Below are 16,239 nucleotides of genomic sequence, written 5' to 3' on the forward strand. Positions count from 1 at the left end.
ACCAATCAGCTGGAAACACTGATCCATCTTTGACACACACACTTACACTCACACTCACTCCTTCTTTCCTGTGTGTTCAAGTAAATAAGAAGAATATTCTCAGATCCTCATAAATATTCATGAGCTTCATCCTCCTCCTCCTCCTCTGCCAAATCCTTCTGAATGCTACGAGGCCACTGACAGCTGCTGCCTAACAACTATATCTTCATCCTGCCTTCTGGCTTGTCTTGCCAGTGAAGGTGGATATGGGTCTTGTTTGACCTTAACAGCCGTGGGGCCCAGCAGCCCACTGGGACAGCTAACAAGTACGACAGCCATAGCAGGAAAACAGCTTGTCTTGTCAAGAACAGCAGGTCTCTAACATGGCGTGATATCAGCATGGGACGAAATTAAGGCGGAAGCTAAGGATTATCTTGATTCTGGACTAATCTGTAAATCATATTTTCTGATGGATTGATTAATAGCTTGTCCTATAGGATGCAGAAAATAATGAAAAAGACTCATCTAAAGTTCCCAGCCTAACATCTGCCATTAACAAATAGTTTCTGCATTTTATTGCTGCTAATACAGCTTATAACTGAACACTGATCAGTACACCAAAGCCTAGGTATCAGTTTTAGTGTCAGGGCTAAAAAAAAGTCTGATCTCTGACTCTCTAATCTGAATAGTTGAGGATGAAGCTAGAGGGATGGCCACTAAAAACAATGGTAGTTAAGTGATAACATAAACTGAAAGGAAACTGTTAGTTGGGATTTAAATGACAAGCAGTGTGTGTCTGTCAGTTGTCCATATGCTGATGAATCAAAGATTAGACAACAATATACCAGGTGTATATAGATGGCAGTTTAGGTAGAGCAGCTCTAGGCCGACAAACACACACACACACACACAAATCAATCACAAGTAGAGTAGAACTCATTAAAAATACATTGCGTATCCTCTGCTTGACACTTCTCTCCACGATGTTGAACTAAAGCGCCTTGGTGCGGTTGAAGGTGCATCTCATTGTGTTGCATGTTATGGGTTTGGCTTGTGTGTGTGTGTGTGTGTGTGTGTGTGTGTGTGTGTGTGTGTGTGTGTGTGTGTGTGTGTGTGTGTGTGTGTGTGTGTGTGTGTGTGTGTGTGTGTGTGTGTGTGTGTGTGTGTGTGTGTGTGTGTGTGGGCGGGCGGGCAAGCAAGCGTCTGATGTGCTGAGATGGATCCTGACAACTTCCTTGTGGCAGCTGGAGAAAAGATCAAACTGGCTTGATGGAGGCTTTCGCTGCAGTTTTCTTCACTTCACTAACCCTGAAGTTGACTAAAATACACAAATTAGTCTTTTTAAAGCAGGTAAACCATCCAAAAACCAATGGACCCAAAACCTTGAGATGAGTTTGCGTTCAAAGTCACAGACGCCAGAAAACCGGGAGCTTGTGCTTTTGACCTCATTTGGAACCAGAGTCTGCCAAGTAGTGATCGTGGTAGGGACTAGGGATCATTGGTTACACGCTCGATCAATGGCGGGTCAGTCTCAGCTCTCATTATGACGTTTCATCTTGTTTTTATATCATCAAATAACCAAAATTAACACTTGTTCGTACATCAGTGTGATAAGAACTACCTAAAATGACTAAATGACTAACATGGATGGACCTATATTGCAGCTAGCCACCGGGGGGCAATCTAGATGAGTCGGCGTCACTTTTGGGCAACTGTCATGTCATCCATCTTCATGTCCACCATTGGTCTCACACAGTAGAAAGGACATGACATTGATTTTTACTCGTGTCTACTCGAATCGATGGTGACGTTAAAACACAGATATTGTACAGTCACTGTAGCGAGGGAATTGAAGACGTGCATGTTTCCTGTCCTGTTTGGGAACCAGCTGCAGTCTGCTCTCCTGAAGTGATCACTCCTGTGAAGATGAATTGGATTATTATGTGAAATTCCCCTTGGAAGTTTTCTAGTGGGCCGTTTCATTACTATAATTTCCTCTCTTGTGTCCCATAATGGATTTGTAAAAAAATATGCAGACTTCAGAACTGATAAATTCTCCCTGAGCCTCATCTTTTCGAAACCCTTTCAACTCCTGATATTGAAAATTGGCAACTTTTGCCTTCAAAGATTTCCATCTATTTCCAGTTTATAGTTCATTTTAGGGTTTTCCCTTTGGCTGCCCATTGCCTCGTTATGCATTCTAAATGATGGCTCTTTATCCCCTGCGAGGGAAGAGACGTTCGTGAATTTAGCACCGTGTCCATTTTAATATCCGTGAGAGGCCCGGTCTTGCTTCAGTGATCCCTAACTGGCCTCTTGACTCTGTTTTCATGTTTCTAAAATCGCCCCTAAGTCTCATGAATCATGTGACTCAGAAACATGAATGGAAACCTCTGGGTCGTATATCCACGCTTGTTGCTCTTTCTCAATTTCATCTTCTGCGTGTTTGTGTCATTTAGCCCGGAGCGTTGAGTGCAACACAAAGCAGCAGAAGGGTATTGTGGAGCAGCAGAGCCTCGGAGGTTCTGTGGAGGAAGGAGGAAGATGAAAGATGAGGCGCGAGGGGAGGGGTAGCGCCGAGTTTCCGTTCGGAGACTTCTGCATTAGGGGTAAAGCAGGAATTATTCAACACGGAGAAATAATTGCTGCAGTTCTTACGTCCCGAGCACTTTTTTTCCTCTCTTTCTACTAAACTTTGCATTCTCGTCTGAAGTGAAAATACCTTTGCAAACTAACTTTTTCCACCCGCCCCGTAAAGACCACGGAGGTGTTTAAGCAACACAAACAGCCTCAGTCACCTCTGGGAGAATAAAAAGCTTCTCCTTTTTTCAGTTTGGAATCGCGACAGTTCAAGGCAATGCTAGCGGGGTAAATACACAGTAAACACTTTCAAAACACACGTCAGACTACGGTAAATATTTCCACATGCATCATAATGAGAAAGTTTCGCGGGTGGTCATCACACAGCTTGTCCATGTGTCTCTAGGTGCGACCCCAGTCCTCTCAAACGAAGGCTGCAGTCGTAAAGGAGAACCAAGCCACATTAATTATAACGCTGCATTGACCTCAATTAAAACTGATTAAGGCCATAATTCGCCTGTCGACTCCTGTCTCTCTCTTCATCTGTAGCTCTGTTCTGCTGACAGAGAAAGTAATAAGCTGTTAATGTGATGAACTGTTCACTCTGACGTCCTCTGAACATCACCACACAGTCACAGTGATCCCACTGTAGTTCTGGGCACCAGTGACCCGTCAGAGTTTCATTTGTGGCTGATGAGTAATTGGTTAAAACTTATCAGAACAGTTTTCATCGTTCAATGTCATCCGCCGCCATCATCTACCTCTCCCCTCAAAGTCCAGCCTGCCCCTGATCATCTTCCTTTGTTGAGGGATTGTGGCATTCCAGGTGGCAAGAGACTGATGGCCGATGCAGAAAAGGAGAGGTCAAAACTATAATAATTTCAGCTGTAATATAATAAAGTTATTATGTTATTTACATAGCACCTTTCAAAACACAGTTACGAGGTGCTTCAAAAGTTAAAAATGAAGAATTGAAGGCAAATACTAGGACCCAATTAAAAGTATTTTGAGATCACACAACATTAGAACAGAAATATAAAAATAAAAATTGGACAGATGAACACTAAATAAAATAAGTTCTAAAATGAAAAATATTTTCAGTTATTTTAAGTCAGTAAGATCTTTTATGAAAACAAGGGGAAATTCATCTTTTACCATTTACCATAAAACTAGCAAAGTGAGAAAAAAGTGCTGCTCCACCTGCTGTGGTTATTATTATTATGTTGTCATTATTATTGCATTTTCTGTGATTCCTCCTTTGTGAGTCTGTTTCCTGCCTTCCAGATCACAGATACACAAAATGTGTCACAGTGTCTTGTAAATTCTTGACTAGCGTCGCAGGTTGCTTATTTAGAAACAGTTTTCTAATGAGCGAGCGAGTCGCTGGGTTGTCAATGTTGACGCACACCCACCCAGTGAGGAGTGAGAGGTGGTGGATGACATTCATTTCCTTTCATCCTAACAACTGGAATAGAGGGTATATTAAGATAGATAGATAGATATAGAAATAGATATGTTTTAGCTTCAGCTCGGATTCATAGTTAAAGATATAAATTTCATACCCCTCTTCTACTGTAGGAAAAGTCTCCTCTTGTGAAACTGACAAAGGTGATAATTAAATCTCAGGATTTTGACCTGAGGGCGGTTGCCATGGCACCGCTGTGAGGACCACAGTGCTAAAGTCAGGTAAGGTGGAAGAAAAGAAAGGACAGAAAAGAGACTGAAATGAAATACAAATATTACCTCGTTCATCCAGGTCATGGTCCTCCAAAAAAAGTTGACTCGAGGGCAAACTGGTATTAATTGTAGATACTTGATAACATTTCACCTCTCATCCAAGAGGCTTCTTTAATTCTGACTGACTCAGGTATTTAACCTGAAGGAGAAGGATAACCATTCACATGGGGCAGTTTAAAAGGTTATATATATTATTTCTTTTTGTTTGAAATGACCGCCACAAAATCAGCACTGATCATACTTTCATTAAATGAGTTACATTTTTCTTCATAGCTGTGCACATTCATTCATTAATAGACACACACTAAACATTAAATTTCACTTAACATTCGGACAGCACTACAAAATGGCGACCTCACTGTATAGTGATTTTTGACACAGCAATGGACTCAAAAATTCTGGTTCCTGCTGTGCAGACTAAACCACAACCCCAGAGTTTTCAACTAAAATGGGGCCATCTTTCCAAAAGGTTCAGTTTCAGGGGCTCAACTACTCTGGTTTAATTTGGACACTTGATGCGTTTTAAAATGAAAATGTATCGGAGTGGAACTGCAAAAGAAAAGACAGCAAAAGCCTCTTGGATAAGAAACGTCTTCAAGTCCAAGACCATGACCAATTGCCAACAATTCAACTTTTTCGTGGATGGTCTAAAAATGTTTACCATCATCACCCCCTTCCTTGTCCATCTATCCGTCCACCCACTGCCTCTCCCACTCATCCCCTGAAGGTTACTGGAGCCAATCCCATCTGACACTGGGCAAGATTCAGCAACATGAACGCAAACTTAAACAGCCATTTAAATGACTCCTTAATGTGCTTTTAACAATCCGTATTAATAATTAAATTAAGTCTAACAGGTGATAACAACAGGACACGACAGATGAAAACTATTAAAAGTGCGAAGTTAATGATGATTCTGACAAGAGATGTAAAAGATAGGTGTTTCAAAGTCAGTCCAGTTAAAAGTTTACAGGGCTGGAGTCGGAAAGATCTGTCCTTTAAACCGTGATCATTAAAATCTAATAATCAACTTTAAAGCAAGCCGCTGATCTGAGGAGCCTCCGGAAACAGAACAAAGTGACTCCACTCATCTTTTTTTCCTTTTATCTTATTTGCTCTGATCTTTTCCCTTCGTCCCTCTTCCTCTCCCTCCTCCTCCTCTTCATCTCCCCTCCTCTCTGTTTACTGTTCATCGAAACTTTCACACTAACTGTATTTCCTCCTGACTTTGCTGCAGGTGTGTCCTCAGAGATCCGAGGGGAGCGATTGAGCTGCTTGTTCATTTTCGCCACATCGCCCGATTGAATCTCTCAGCAACACATTAGCATTCTTCTAACGCTGTCAGAAACAATCACACATAAACAAGCCGTGTGTCTTTGTCCGGGGCTCACATGTGAGACAATGAGACAAAGTTAGACGCAGAAGATTTTAGGTCAGTTAAACACAACTCCATTAACCCGTCTCCACTCCGGGTCGCCCCCTGTCTGGCTTACACGCTGCTGATTAATGAGGCTGCTTCAGGAGTCTCGACACCTCGCTGCAAACACCCTCACCCAATCCCTCACCTTCATCCACTCCCAAGCCCTTGTCTCCACCTATCTCTTACCCCAATTTATCCGCCACTTCCATCTCTGCACCTTTTACCCCAAACTCTTCCTGAAGCGACGAGCACACATAGGCTTGTGTCTTGCAGCCGAAAGTTATAATTTACCACAAATCGTCTGCATCCAACCACCAGAGTCTTCGTGCATTGATCTGGTGCTCTCTTTCGGCGAGGGCGGTTGATTGGCCAAGTTGTGAAAAGCCGGCTGAGTAAAAGTCGAGGCAGGTGCTGAGTTGAAGCACACTGTGCCAGCAGGGGCCCCCGGGGCTCTGCTGCAAACACGACCTGATTTCTCTATATTTAGTCTGGCTCGTTATCGGGGCCCCTGAGCCGCTGCCGCCGCCCACTGCCGCCGCGTCCTGGCTGAGTGTTGGCCCTCGCCAGGCAGGGGCACAATCTGCGTAACGTCTCTGTCAGCAGGACAAAACACCTGTGAGTTGTCGACAGGGCCAGTTTCTGCTTCGGTTTTATAGATTCGGGCATTGTGCTGACGTGACGCCGATGTCAGGTGTGATTGCGTGTTTGTGCAGGGCGAACATAAAATCCGAGTGCGTTCATCACGGAGGCTGAGAAGACGGAGAGGTTGCCTGTGTGCTAATGAGTCAAGATGCCGGTGGTTCTGCTGCGTAGCGGGCTTCCCGTCTGCCCTCCACACTCTGCGTTATTGCAGACAGCCCGAGCTCCTCTCCTGTGGTTAATGGAGCCTGAGAAGAGCTGAGAAAATAGAACACCTCATTCTGCACCATGTTTAGGTTCAAGTGTAGGTCCGTGATAATGGGGACCACTGCCAGCATCATTGAATAGTTCAAAATCAGGAGGCTGTGCTTATTTCCTATATGGTGTGTCAGGATTTCCTATTGATTAGTCATTAGTCCCATATGATTCTCGTAAATTATTCAAGGTCGCTTTGTACAACCTGTCGTTAGTTCACTGGGGATACGAAGATGACTCATGTTTCATCATGAACCAACGCATGGTCACATGTTGTCGTCTGTTGCTTTGTGCTGAGGCAGGTTGAAGTCAGTGCTCATTAGTCAGTATGATAAACTTTATTACAGGCTCTAGACCCAATAGCAAGACATACACCATAAAGAAAAAAGAAAACAGATACATAAACACATACAAACATACTCTTATTCATGAGAGTCTTAAAAGGCACCCATACCAATGTTTCCACAGATATGATTGATATCTGACCGAGCTGCACCTGGGGCTTGTGAGCATCATTATAATACAGAATGATCTTTGTTCTATTCAACAGCCAATGCATGAATCTGATATGATGTCACCTGTTGAATAATTGATTTGATTAATGCGTCTGTTTGAACTGCAACAAATATTATGTACACACATATTACCGACGTTGGGTGGTGAGGCCTCTGGCTCACAGCTTTTCAGTTCACCACTAAGGTTCTGGATGAGGCTAAGAGCCTGGCTGATATTATACTATGAATTTATAAATGTCTAAGATTATTCCTTAATTGGAACTAAGGGGACTTACCCAAATTATGAAAAACAGCCCCAGAGCCAAAGTAAATGGGTGTCCACATACTTTTGTCTATATTCTGTAAGGTTATTTAGTTCAGAGAAAGAGGAAAAGAAAAAAGGTGAAAGTACAATTTGTTAAAAATGGAAAAGAGGAAAGTTGTGACCTGCAGAAGTGTCTGTGAGGAAATTAATTCATTTTCTACCCCCATGTATCACTGAGCGCTAAAAAAAAACTAACCCTAAGCATCTCTCTTTTTTTTTCTCTCTCTCTCTCTCTCTCTCTCTCTCTCTCTCTCTCTCTCTCTCTCCATTCAGAGCTGTCGTGGCTCAACTGGTGTCTAACGGGCTCCTGCGTCTTCAGCCTCGTCCTCATCCTCTGCTTCAGGGAGTCGTACGACCGCCTCTACTTGGACGTCTTCGTCTCCGTGTGACGTCGCAGGGGACAAAAACTCTTAACGACTTGATAACAAGGGACTGAATCACTTTTCTTGCACAAACAAAAGGAGAAAGGGAGGTGAAGGGAAAATGGACACTCTTTTATGATTTTAGGATGTAAATGTACATATATTTCGGTGACAGTGATGATGGATTGCTGTTGTGCGGCTACTGAGAAGAACCGCAACGCGATTCCACATCAGTGTTTACTCTTTATATGTGTTCAATTCAATGCCATGTGACTGTCTTAACATGTTATTACCTGTTTTTATATGTCAGTCTATGTTTTATTGTAAACTATTTTTTGTTTTAACCAGGAACGGCACGAAAGACTGTTTACAGATAATATAATATTTAAAGTTGCTCTCAGTGTCGCCGGCTGCTCCGTTCGCCATCCTCCCTGATTGTCTTTAAAATAAACTGGACACTGTCTCAAAGCTCACGCGCCGGACGTCACTGACTCCAGATCAGCGTCAGGTGCCGTGAGAGAGCTTCATCAGCCAATCAGCGGGCCTGGCTGTGCTGGGTGGAGACAAACGTGGGACCTCCTGCTGCTACAGACTGACCCGATGCTTCTCAGCATAATGTGAGACTTCCTGTCATTGAGAGGCAGGTACTTATGTTCTCGTCAGCTTCTCAAGACAAATATGCAAAACTGTGTCGAGGTCGATGATTGGATGACAAGCCGCCGCTTTTTTCCTACCAATGAATTGTACACGTGGAAGTCATCTGAACTGCTACATCACTGTTCAGATTGTTTGCGGACAAAAATTAATTGTCAATTGTGTCCATTTCTGGGAGAATTGCTTTTTAATCAAAAGGAATCATGTTAATTTGTTTTCTAAACTTTGTAATGATTTGTTCTCCTCAGCAGTCTGCCAGTATTTATTGGAAACGTCTCAACACTAACACCATTAACACTCAGCTGCGTAGAAAATGGTTATGAAATTGACACGGATGCGACACACTGAGGGAGATTGTTTATTATTACAGTCAGGAGGATTAAATCATATTGTTTTGTAATTGCCAAGCTGCTCCTCCTCCAAAGCACCAGCAGGTGTCTCTGCGCCAACTGAGAGTTCACTGAAGAAAAAACAAACCCTGAGGTAAAATAAAGAAAAGGAAGTTCCCATTTTCATGGATTCTTTGACTGATACAACAGGGGCTGTGACAAAAAGCAGCTCAGAGTCGAGAGGGAAATAACCACAAAGAAACACGTGAAGACAAATGGAAAAACATCTGTCACTCGCAGTCAAACTTTCTCTCTGACTCGTCCATGACTTCTCTTTGTGTCTCTGTCTTGCACAGCAGCTAGAAGACGTGTTTTAATGTGATCTCCTGTGGGTTACGAGGCAGCTCTGTAACGTGTTTCCTGGTGCTTGGTGTATTTTTTTATTTTGTACTCTCACTGTACAGAAAAAAGGTTTGTCTTTTTACCTCTTTGACGTGTTGCCTTAAATGCCCAGTGCAGTGCGTTTTGTCTCCCTCTCCTCCACACTGTGACTATAATGTCTGTATATAGAGTTAAAGGTCATGTTCTTCTGTTCACTCTGCTGTTTCCTGGGATCTTGGTTATAAATGTCCTTGTTCTGTGGAAAGGAAAAGAACAAATGTGACTGTAAAATATTTCCAGCACCTTATTAAAATGAACATTTTAAGAATAACTTTCCTGTTGTTAACGAGTGTTATTATTATGAATATTTATTTATTTAGTGGCTCGTACATTAATAAACGACATTTCCAGTTGGTCCCGGCGTAGATATGCACATCTCAAACATTCCGGAAGCTGAACGTCTGAACTTCATCGTTTCATCTCACATCCAGTGCTCGAGAACAACACAGTAGGAAATGTTTCACAGTCCAAATGCATCGAGACGGTGAGTTATTTTATTATTTTGCCTTCATTTTCACAGCAGAGCTTCTTACTCAAAGCTCGTCTGATGTGCCTGCAGCACTTGTGCCTTTTGGTTCCATTCTTTTCGGTGTGTTGTTTGTACAGATTTCCCATTTTCCTTTACAGATGCAATGACCAGAATTGAATAAATGCATTAACTTGTTGCTTTTGGTTTAAGGAAACATTTAAAGCAACGTTATGCAACTTTCTTAGCTTAAAACAGCAGCTCCATTAAAACAAAACATGCACAACACATCCTGTGACTTCCTGCAACCAGAGAGTTAAATTCATGTTTCCGAAGCAAAGGGAGGGGCAGATTTTACGGGGAAAAAAACGTGGTTCCGGTAATGGGTGAAGCTTCAAATAACTCTGATGACATCATCTACGTTATTTTCTCAGACGTGACAAATCGGCTCAGAGTCACAGATGACATCATGGAGTAGGTCATACAAAGGCAATAATACAGTAAACGGAGCTAGATGTGCGATATATCGGTGGATTTACTCTTTAAACCAACTAATAGTTATATGTTTGACATCAAGAAATGACCCCTACATATAATAATAATAATAATAAGTTAAACAGATAAATGAACAACATTTAGACAATACAATAAAAACTATAAAACTTTAAAAACTTGGTTGATGTTTACATTTTACATGACTGAAAACACTGGGTTACCTCTATAAGCTTTTCAACAACATAAAACATATGATCTCTTTATAATATAAAGATTAAACAGCTGTCAGTCAATGTAAGATTGATGGATGGTTCCAGTGCTGAGTTTTGGTTTATTTCCTTGTTGTTTACATGTGTTTGACAGACTGAGCCTTTAAGCAGCAGATTACTTCTGGCTCTGCCGGGACCTGAACTCATCTGCTGTGTTATTTTGGCAGCTCAGTAATGTTCTCGCTCATCGCTCCGAGGCAGGAGCGCAGAAAGCCTCCGAGGACTCCTGCCTTCTAGGAAATCTTCCTGCTCCTGTCTTACCTCAAACACAAATCACCATGAGCGTGAGGGTGACCTGCAGCCATGACCTCACTCAGAGCTCCCCTCAGAGCCTGCATGTATGGTCCCCCCCCCCCCCCCCCCCCCTGGTGGCCCAGCCGGGGATGAGCTCATACTCCGTTTCTTGTGAGAACAACCATCTCTGAGTCTGCAAACGGAAAGAAACGAATTCCAGCCTGGTTCCACTCAGCCTCACTGGTTGTGTGTGTGTGTGTGTACACGTAAAGATGCTGCGATTAATTCAGCCTCATCTATATAAGATCATTATTCCCTTTGTGATCCTTTGAACCGGCGCCATTAAAGCTGACAGGAACTCCTGACCCGGGACTCAAATTCGCAAATGGCATGACATGAGATCAGATTGGGTGGTTTAAGGTTGGGTGTGCCGCAAATTATTGTTTGGCATTTACAAAACAGGCCTGAATCCGCTGTTTTATGGTGGTCTGCTTTTGGTTTTAGAGGAGCTGTCACACGCATTCATCACAGATCCTGCAGCGGAAAAGAGAAGGGCCTTGTTTTGACTTTTCAGTTTATTGACACAGTTTCCGCTCGCTCCTCTTCTCCTCGTGCCTCAGTCCCCTGTGTTCTCTGTGTGAACCACCACAAATCTGATGTATAAAATAACAACTAGGCTAAAGCCAATATGTTATTCATTTAAACATTTTATTGCTAGTGTGTTTGTTATTGATGGTGTAAAATAATTGAAGATATAGTCCCAAGGAAAGTTGCTTCAAATGGTTTTAAGACAAACACAAAAAGTTTTTTGTTTTTACTGTGGAACTACGTAATGTGTTTGTGATGTTAGCAGTCACTGATGTGGGATCATGTTAAATTGATCCTCGAGGATTTAAAGTCATAAATACACGGAAAAAGAGTCATAACACTAAATACACAGAAAACCACAACATGCAGAGACACAGATATATTTAAACATGATTTGGAGGAATGAAGTTGCCAAAATACAGAAATATAGAAATAGAGATATATAAATGAAGGAATGTAGAAATCAATGTAGAAATAGATAGATATAGAAATTAATAAAGTTAGAAATGTAGAATTTAAAAAACTAAAAAGTGCAGGAATACAGAAATGTGGAAATACAAAGACAAATAAATGTCGAAATTAATAAATATAGAAATGAATTATTATGAAAGTGTGTAAAAGGATAAATGCACAAATGCAGAAATAACCTTTTTCGGCACCAGATTGTATTTGTTTATGTTTGTCTTTAACAATTTATCTCTGCATGTATTTATTAACGAGTAAATAAATACATGCAGAGATGTGTGGTTTGTTTAGTTTTTTTAAATGTTGGCAGTTTTGGTTCTTAATAAACCAAGAGAGGCATCAAAATCTGAATAAACCCATTTAACTCTACATCAAAAACGAGCAGCAACCATTTTATTTGCTTTGAGGGATGTTACGAGAAGAAAACAAACACTTTTACAAGGAGCCCTGTGTGTAAGCAAATACATTCAACTCCTCCGTCAAACACTTTCAGCTGGAGTTCAATACGAATTTCTTCCTCTGGTACTGTGGATGTTGAGGGTCTCTCCGGGAGCAGACAGAACCACGCAAAGGGGAACAATCGTTTTCTTTTAGTCACAAGTGATTTCTGTGATCGGGTTTATGTTGCATTGTCCTGTCAGAGGCCGTGAAAGCTGCAGCCTGGCGACGAAAGCTGGTTCTTTTCTTCTTTTCTCGCATTTGGCCGTTGTGTTGCCATCCGCCGCTTGTTTTCCCTTCTCTTGTGACCAAAAACTCACGTGTGTCTCTTTTCTACTGCTGCACCTCAGGGTCTCCTTGGGCCTGCCTGAGCTCCACATGTCCCTTAATTGACTTCTCTGGGATTATGAAAAATGAGCTGAGCTTTCAAATGGCTCATTTAGCAGGGCTGCTATCACGGCGCCCGTTACTTTATCTTCAACATATTAAAAAGTGCGAGGTGCTCTTGATGAGGAGCGATGGGCTGCGAAGGCTCAAGCTACTGGCGTTTGACAGCTGGCCGCTAATTCGCCAATTCATCACCGGTGAATTTGAGGTATTCGGCCGCTACTGTGGGAAAACACAACATATTAAGATATAAACGCTCCGGCAGTGTCTCTAAAAACCAAAGGACGGACTAATGGGAGATGTAAGTAAGACGCACATGTGTGAGTGTTGATTCAGTGCAAGCAGGTCACAGGTTTATGGGCTGTGACAGTCAGGGTTTGACAAACTTGTGTCGCGAGCAACATATTAAACGCATGTATCCTCATTATCACAGCTTCCTCTGAATGAAAGCACTGGCTCAGTGTATCCACACAATCATTACCCTGCAATATGATTCAAACTTCTCTCTGAAGTTAATGTCATGCTTCCCGCAAACTTCATTGAAACAAATCCAGGGGAAAAGCTTCTGAAGTTACAACCTATTCTCAACAGTAACGTCCTTCGGTCTGTTCCTCTGCAGCGCAACAGTCAAACACTGTCGAGTGAAACACAAAAAGGGAATTTCGTACCAAAGAGCTTTGAAAAAAAACTTGTAATGAATTTTTATGAAGCCTTGAAAAGATGGTGTGAAAAGTCCACTGGTTTTACTGCTGAAAAACCGCCTCATCCCAGGAGCCATCACTGAAGTGAACTCTAATAAACACTCATCATTATGTCCCAGGACCAACTCATAGACATTTACCTTGAAGTGCAACTGCTTATACTCCTGCAATATTTTTTACAGTGCCCATTATGCTGCTTATTTTACGATGCTCTTATTATTCAGTTTTTTTATCTTTCTTAGTGTTATTCATTTATTGAATTTGAATGTGGACAGATGTGCATGTAGGAATGTGTGTGTGTGTGTGTGCGTGTGCGTGTGCGTGTGTGTAATGTTTTTATGGTGAGGCACAGCAAATTTAGTTGTACTATTATGTGCAATGAGAATAAAGCTTTCTAAATCTAACATCAAACCATAGAAACTGCACCAACCACAAAGCTGCATACAAAAGTCTCACTGTTTGGCTAAACAGATGTTTGCAGCAGCACTTTAACATGTCTATATAAAAACAGCCCTTTTTTAGCCTTTAATGTTGAAATCCAGCACAGTTGAACTGTATATGAGTATATACACAACTAAGAAGTAGTTTATTGTGGCAGCATGATTTTAAAAGTTTCTTTGGACTTTTTGCCCCCCCACAGATGTCTTTATATTTAAGACAGCGCGGCCAGATAATCATTACAAGGCCTTGTTAAAGCAGTTTTTTTTATCTCGTCCATGTTTGTTTGTGTATGCAATGGCTGCAACGCTATTTATCCCTGAAACTCCAAAAGTGTTCTGTGGATTCAAACACTTTACCCGCACCTCCTTCGGGCATAGTGCTGAGTAGATAATGAGTGTATTTTTATTTTGGGGTGAACTATCCCATTAAAGAGACAGGAGCATAGACCAAGCCGGGAATCATGGGTCATATCCACCTTTCAGCTGAGATTGGTACAGACGTTGTTTTTTCTCCACATGAAAACAACTTAATTTCTCAGACTAGGAATTAATCACCATGTGTTGCTGCAGGGGGCGCTGTTGCTCAGTAACAGAAACATTGTTGCTTTACGGGCATCTTTCGGAATCATAGAGACTCACATGCATGTTTGCCTGAGCCGTCGTGTGGCCCCAGGTTTTCTAATCCGATTCGCCCCTTGCGCCGCTCTCTCGCTCTCCCTGTCAGACTTACTGTCCTATCAAAAAAAAAAAGGCGAAATGCTCAAAAGCAAATTTTTAGGCTTAATTTTTCAGCTAAGTGATAATTAATCCCTCCGACGTGGAGTGGATCCGAATTAATCAGTATGTGTAGCTGCAGAGGGCGCTGTTGTTCAGTAAAAGTTACCTCTGAACTTCATAGCAACTTTCGGCACGGTTCAACAACTTCGTAACTCACACAATTCAACCTTTGGGTGGAGTTTCACTTGAAGAGGAAATAAAATACGATTTGAAAGATCAATGGAAACATGATAGAAGGTCAAGTCAGAGCTGGCTGACTAGAGCTGAGAAGCAATTACTCTGTCACTGATTAGGTACCCTCTGGTTGTTCCTATACTATAGTATCAAACTTCACGAGGAGTTCTGAGGAGACGAGAGAAAAAGAGAAGCGTCTACCTGCGGAGCCAGGTTCTGCATGGCTGAGGCTCCTCAGCTCTAATGCAGGAAGACGTGGCCCTGACGGAAGCAGCATGTCCTCTGAGCAAGAACAATTATGCTAACCATGCAAGCGTAAAAGGCTGCAGCCAGAAGAACAGCGAGACAGGCTTTAATGCAGCGGGCTGCCTATTTAAATCACAGCTCCACCACCTCCACCACAGACGCCATTCTCTGCTGATGTCAATGGGCTTTTGAGGAGTATTGGCCCCACTGTGGGCCCCACTGTGGGCCCCACTGTGGGCCCCCCTGTGGGCTCCCCTGTCATGATCTGCTGCTTATTTCTACCCCTTAAAACATAATTCACTTCCTCTGTCCTTCCTCCTCATCAAAAGTGAATGAAGGTGCTTTTGTTTTGGGGCAGAGGTTTGAGTGATGTTTTCTTTCGATGTCATTCAGACGGAATGCCTCAGTAGCACTTAGCCAATGGAGGCACATAGGCACCATGATGGTTTAGAGTGAGAACAGTAACGTTTCTATCAGGACACGTAAAACTTGACGTTTTGGATGGAAACTGTCCAGAAACAGTTTGAAAGGCCGACAAACAGTTCAGAAAAAGTGTCAATGTTAGGGATTGGTTTTAGCTGGACCCCAAAGCAGAGACTGGCAAACAGATCGGAACTAAGACAGAGTTTATTGCACAAGCAGGCAGAGAAAGCAGGCTGTGGAGGCAGGGTGCTGGCTGGCTGGAATCCACGAGAAGACACAAACACAGAAACGGGGAGGACACGGCACAGGAAAACAAAGACGAGGACGAGCTGCAAGGCACACGGGAGGAAAGTACGGATTAGTAATTAACAGACACAAGGACTAGAGGGCTGAGGGAAATACATGCGGGTGCGCTACCGAACAAGACGGAATTATCTGGCAGTGTAGTGGAGTCAAGACCAGGCTTTTATTGAGAGGTGATGATGAATGAGAGCAGGTGTGCCTTGTCAGCAGCAGCGGGGAAGCCAGCCACACCCCCTGCCACACACATGACCTGCAGGGGAAGAGCAGACAGGGGAGGGGGAGAGAGAGAACACCAAAACACCAAACACGGAATCATCACAGTCAAGTCTCTATATGAATCAACTAAGACACATCAGCTTGTCAGATGATCCTAAAAACATCATGTTTATCTTGGCTGCAGAAATGTTCTAAAAGTTGTTTCAAAGTTATTTGACCAATTGGTTTCATTATAAAAAAACTGTAATTCACAATGTGAAACTCATAACAACCGCTCATCATCATCCTCACAAACACGTCCATCTTCTTCCGGTATCACATAGACAAGACTAAGAACAAAAAGGAATAAAAATTAAAAAAAAAGAAATATACAAAAATAAATGAATAACATGCAGAACTGTT

General features: G+C 42.3%; 1 protein-coding gene across 1 annotated transcript in view; it reads left to right on the forward strand.

The window, feature by feature from the left end:
- The window catches only part of slc49a4 (solute carrier family 49 member 4), a 47,628-nt gene extending 38,676 nt beyond the window's left edge, over positions 1 to 8,952 (forward strand). Inside the window, exon 9 of the mRNA XM_034573892.1 lies at positions 7,703 to 8,952. Within this exon, the coding sequence (XP_034429783.1) occupies positions 7,703 to 7,818 (116 nt within the window). The 3' untranslated portion in view covers positions 7,819 to 8,952. The remainder of the gene's footprint in view (positions 1 to 7,702) is intronic.
- The last annotated feature ends 7,287 nt before the right edge of the window (positions 8,953 to 16,239 follow it).

Source organism: Hippoglossus hippoglossus, chromosome 21 (genome assembly GCF_009819705.1).
Source record: "Hippoglossus hippoglossus isolate fHipHip1 chromosome 21, fHipHip1.pri, whole genome shotgun sequence".
NCBI lineage: Eukaryota > Metazoa > Chordata > Actinopteri > Pleuronectiformes > Pleuronectidae > Hippoglossus > Hippoglossus hippoglossus.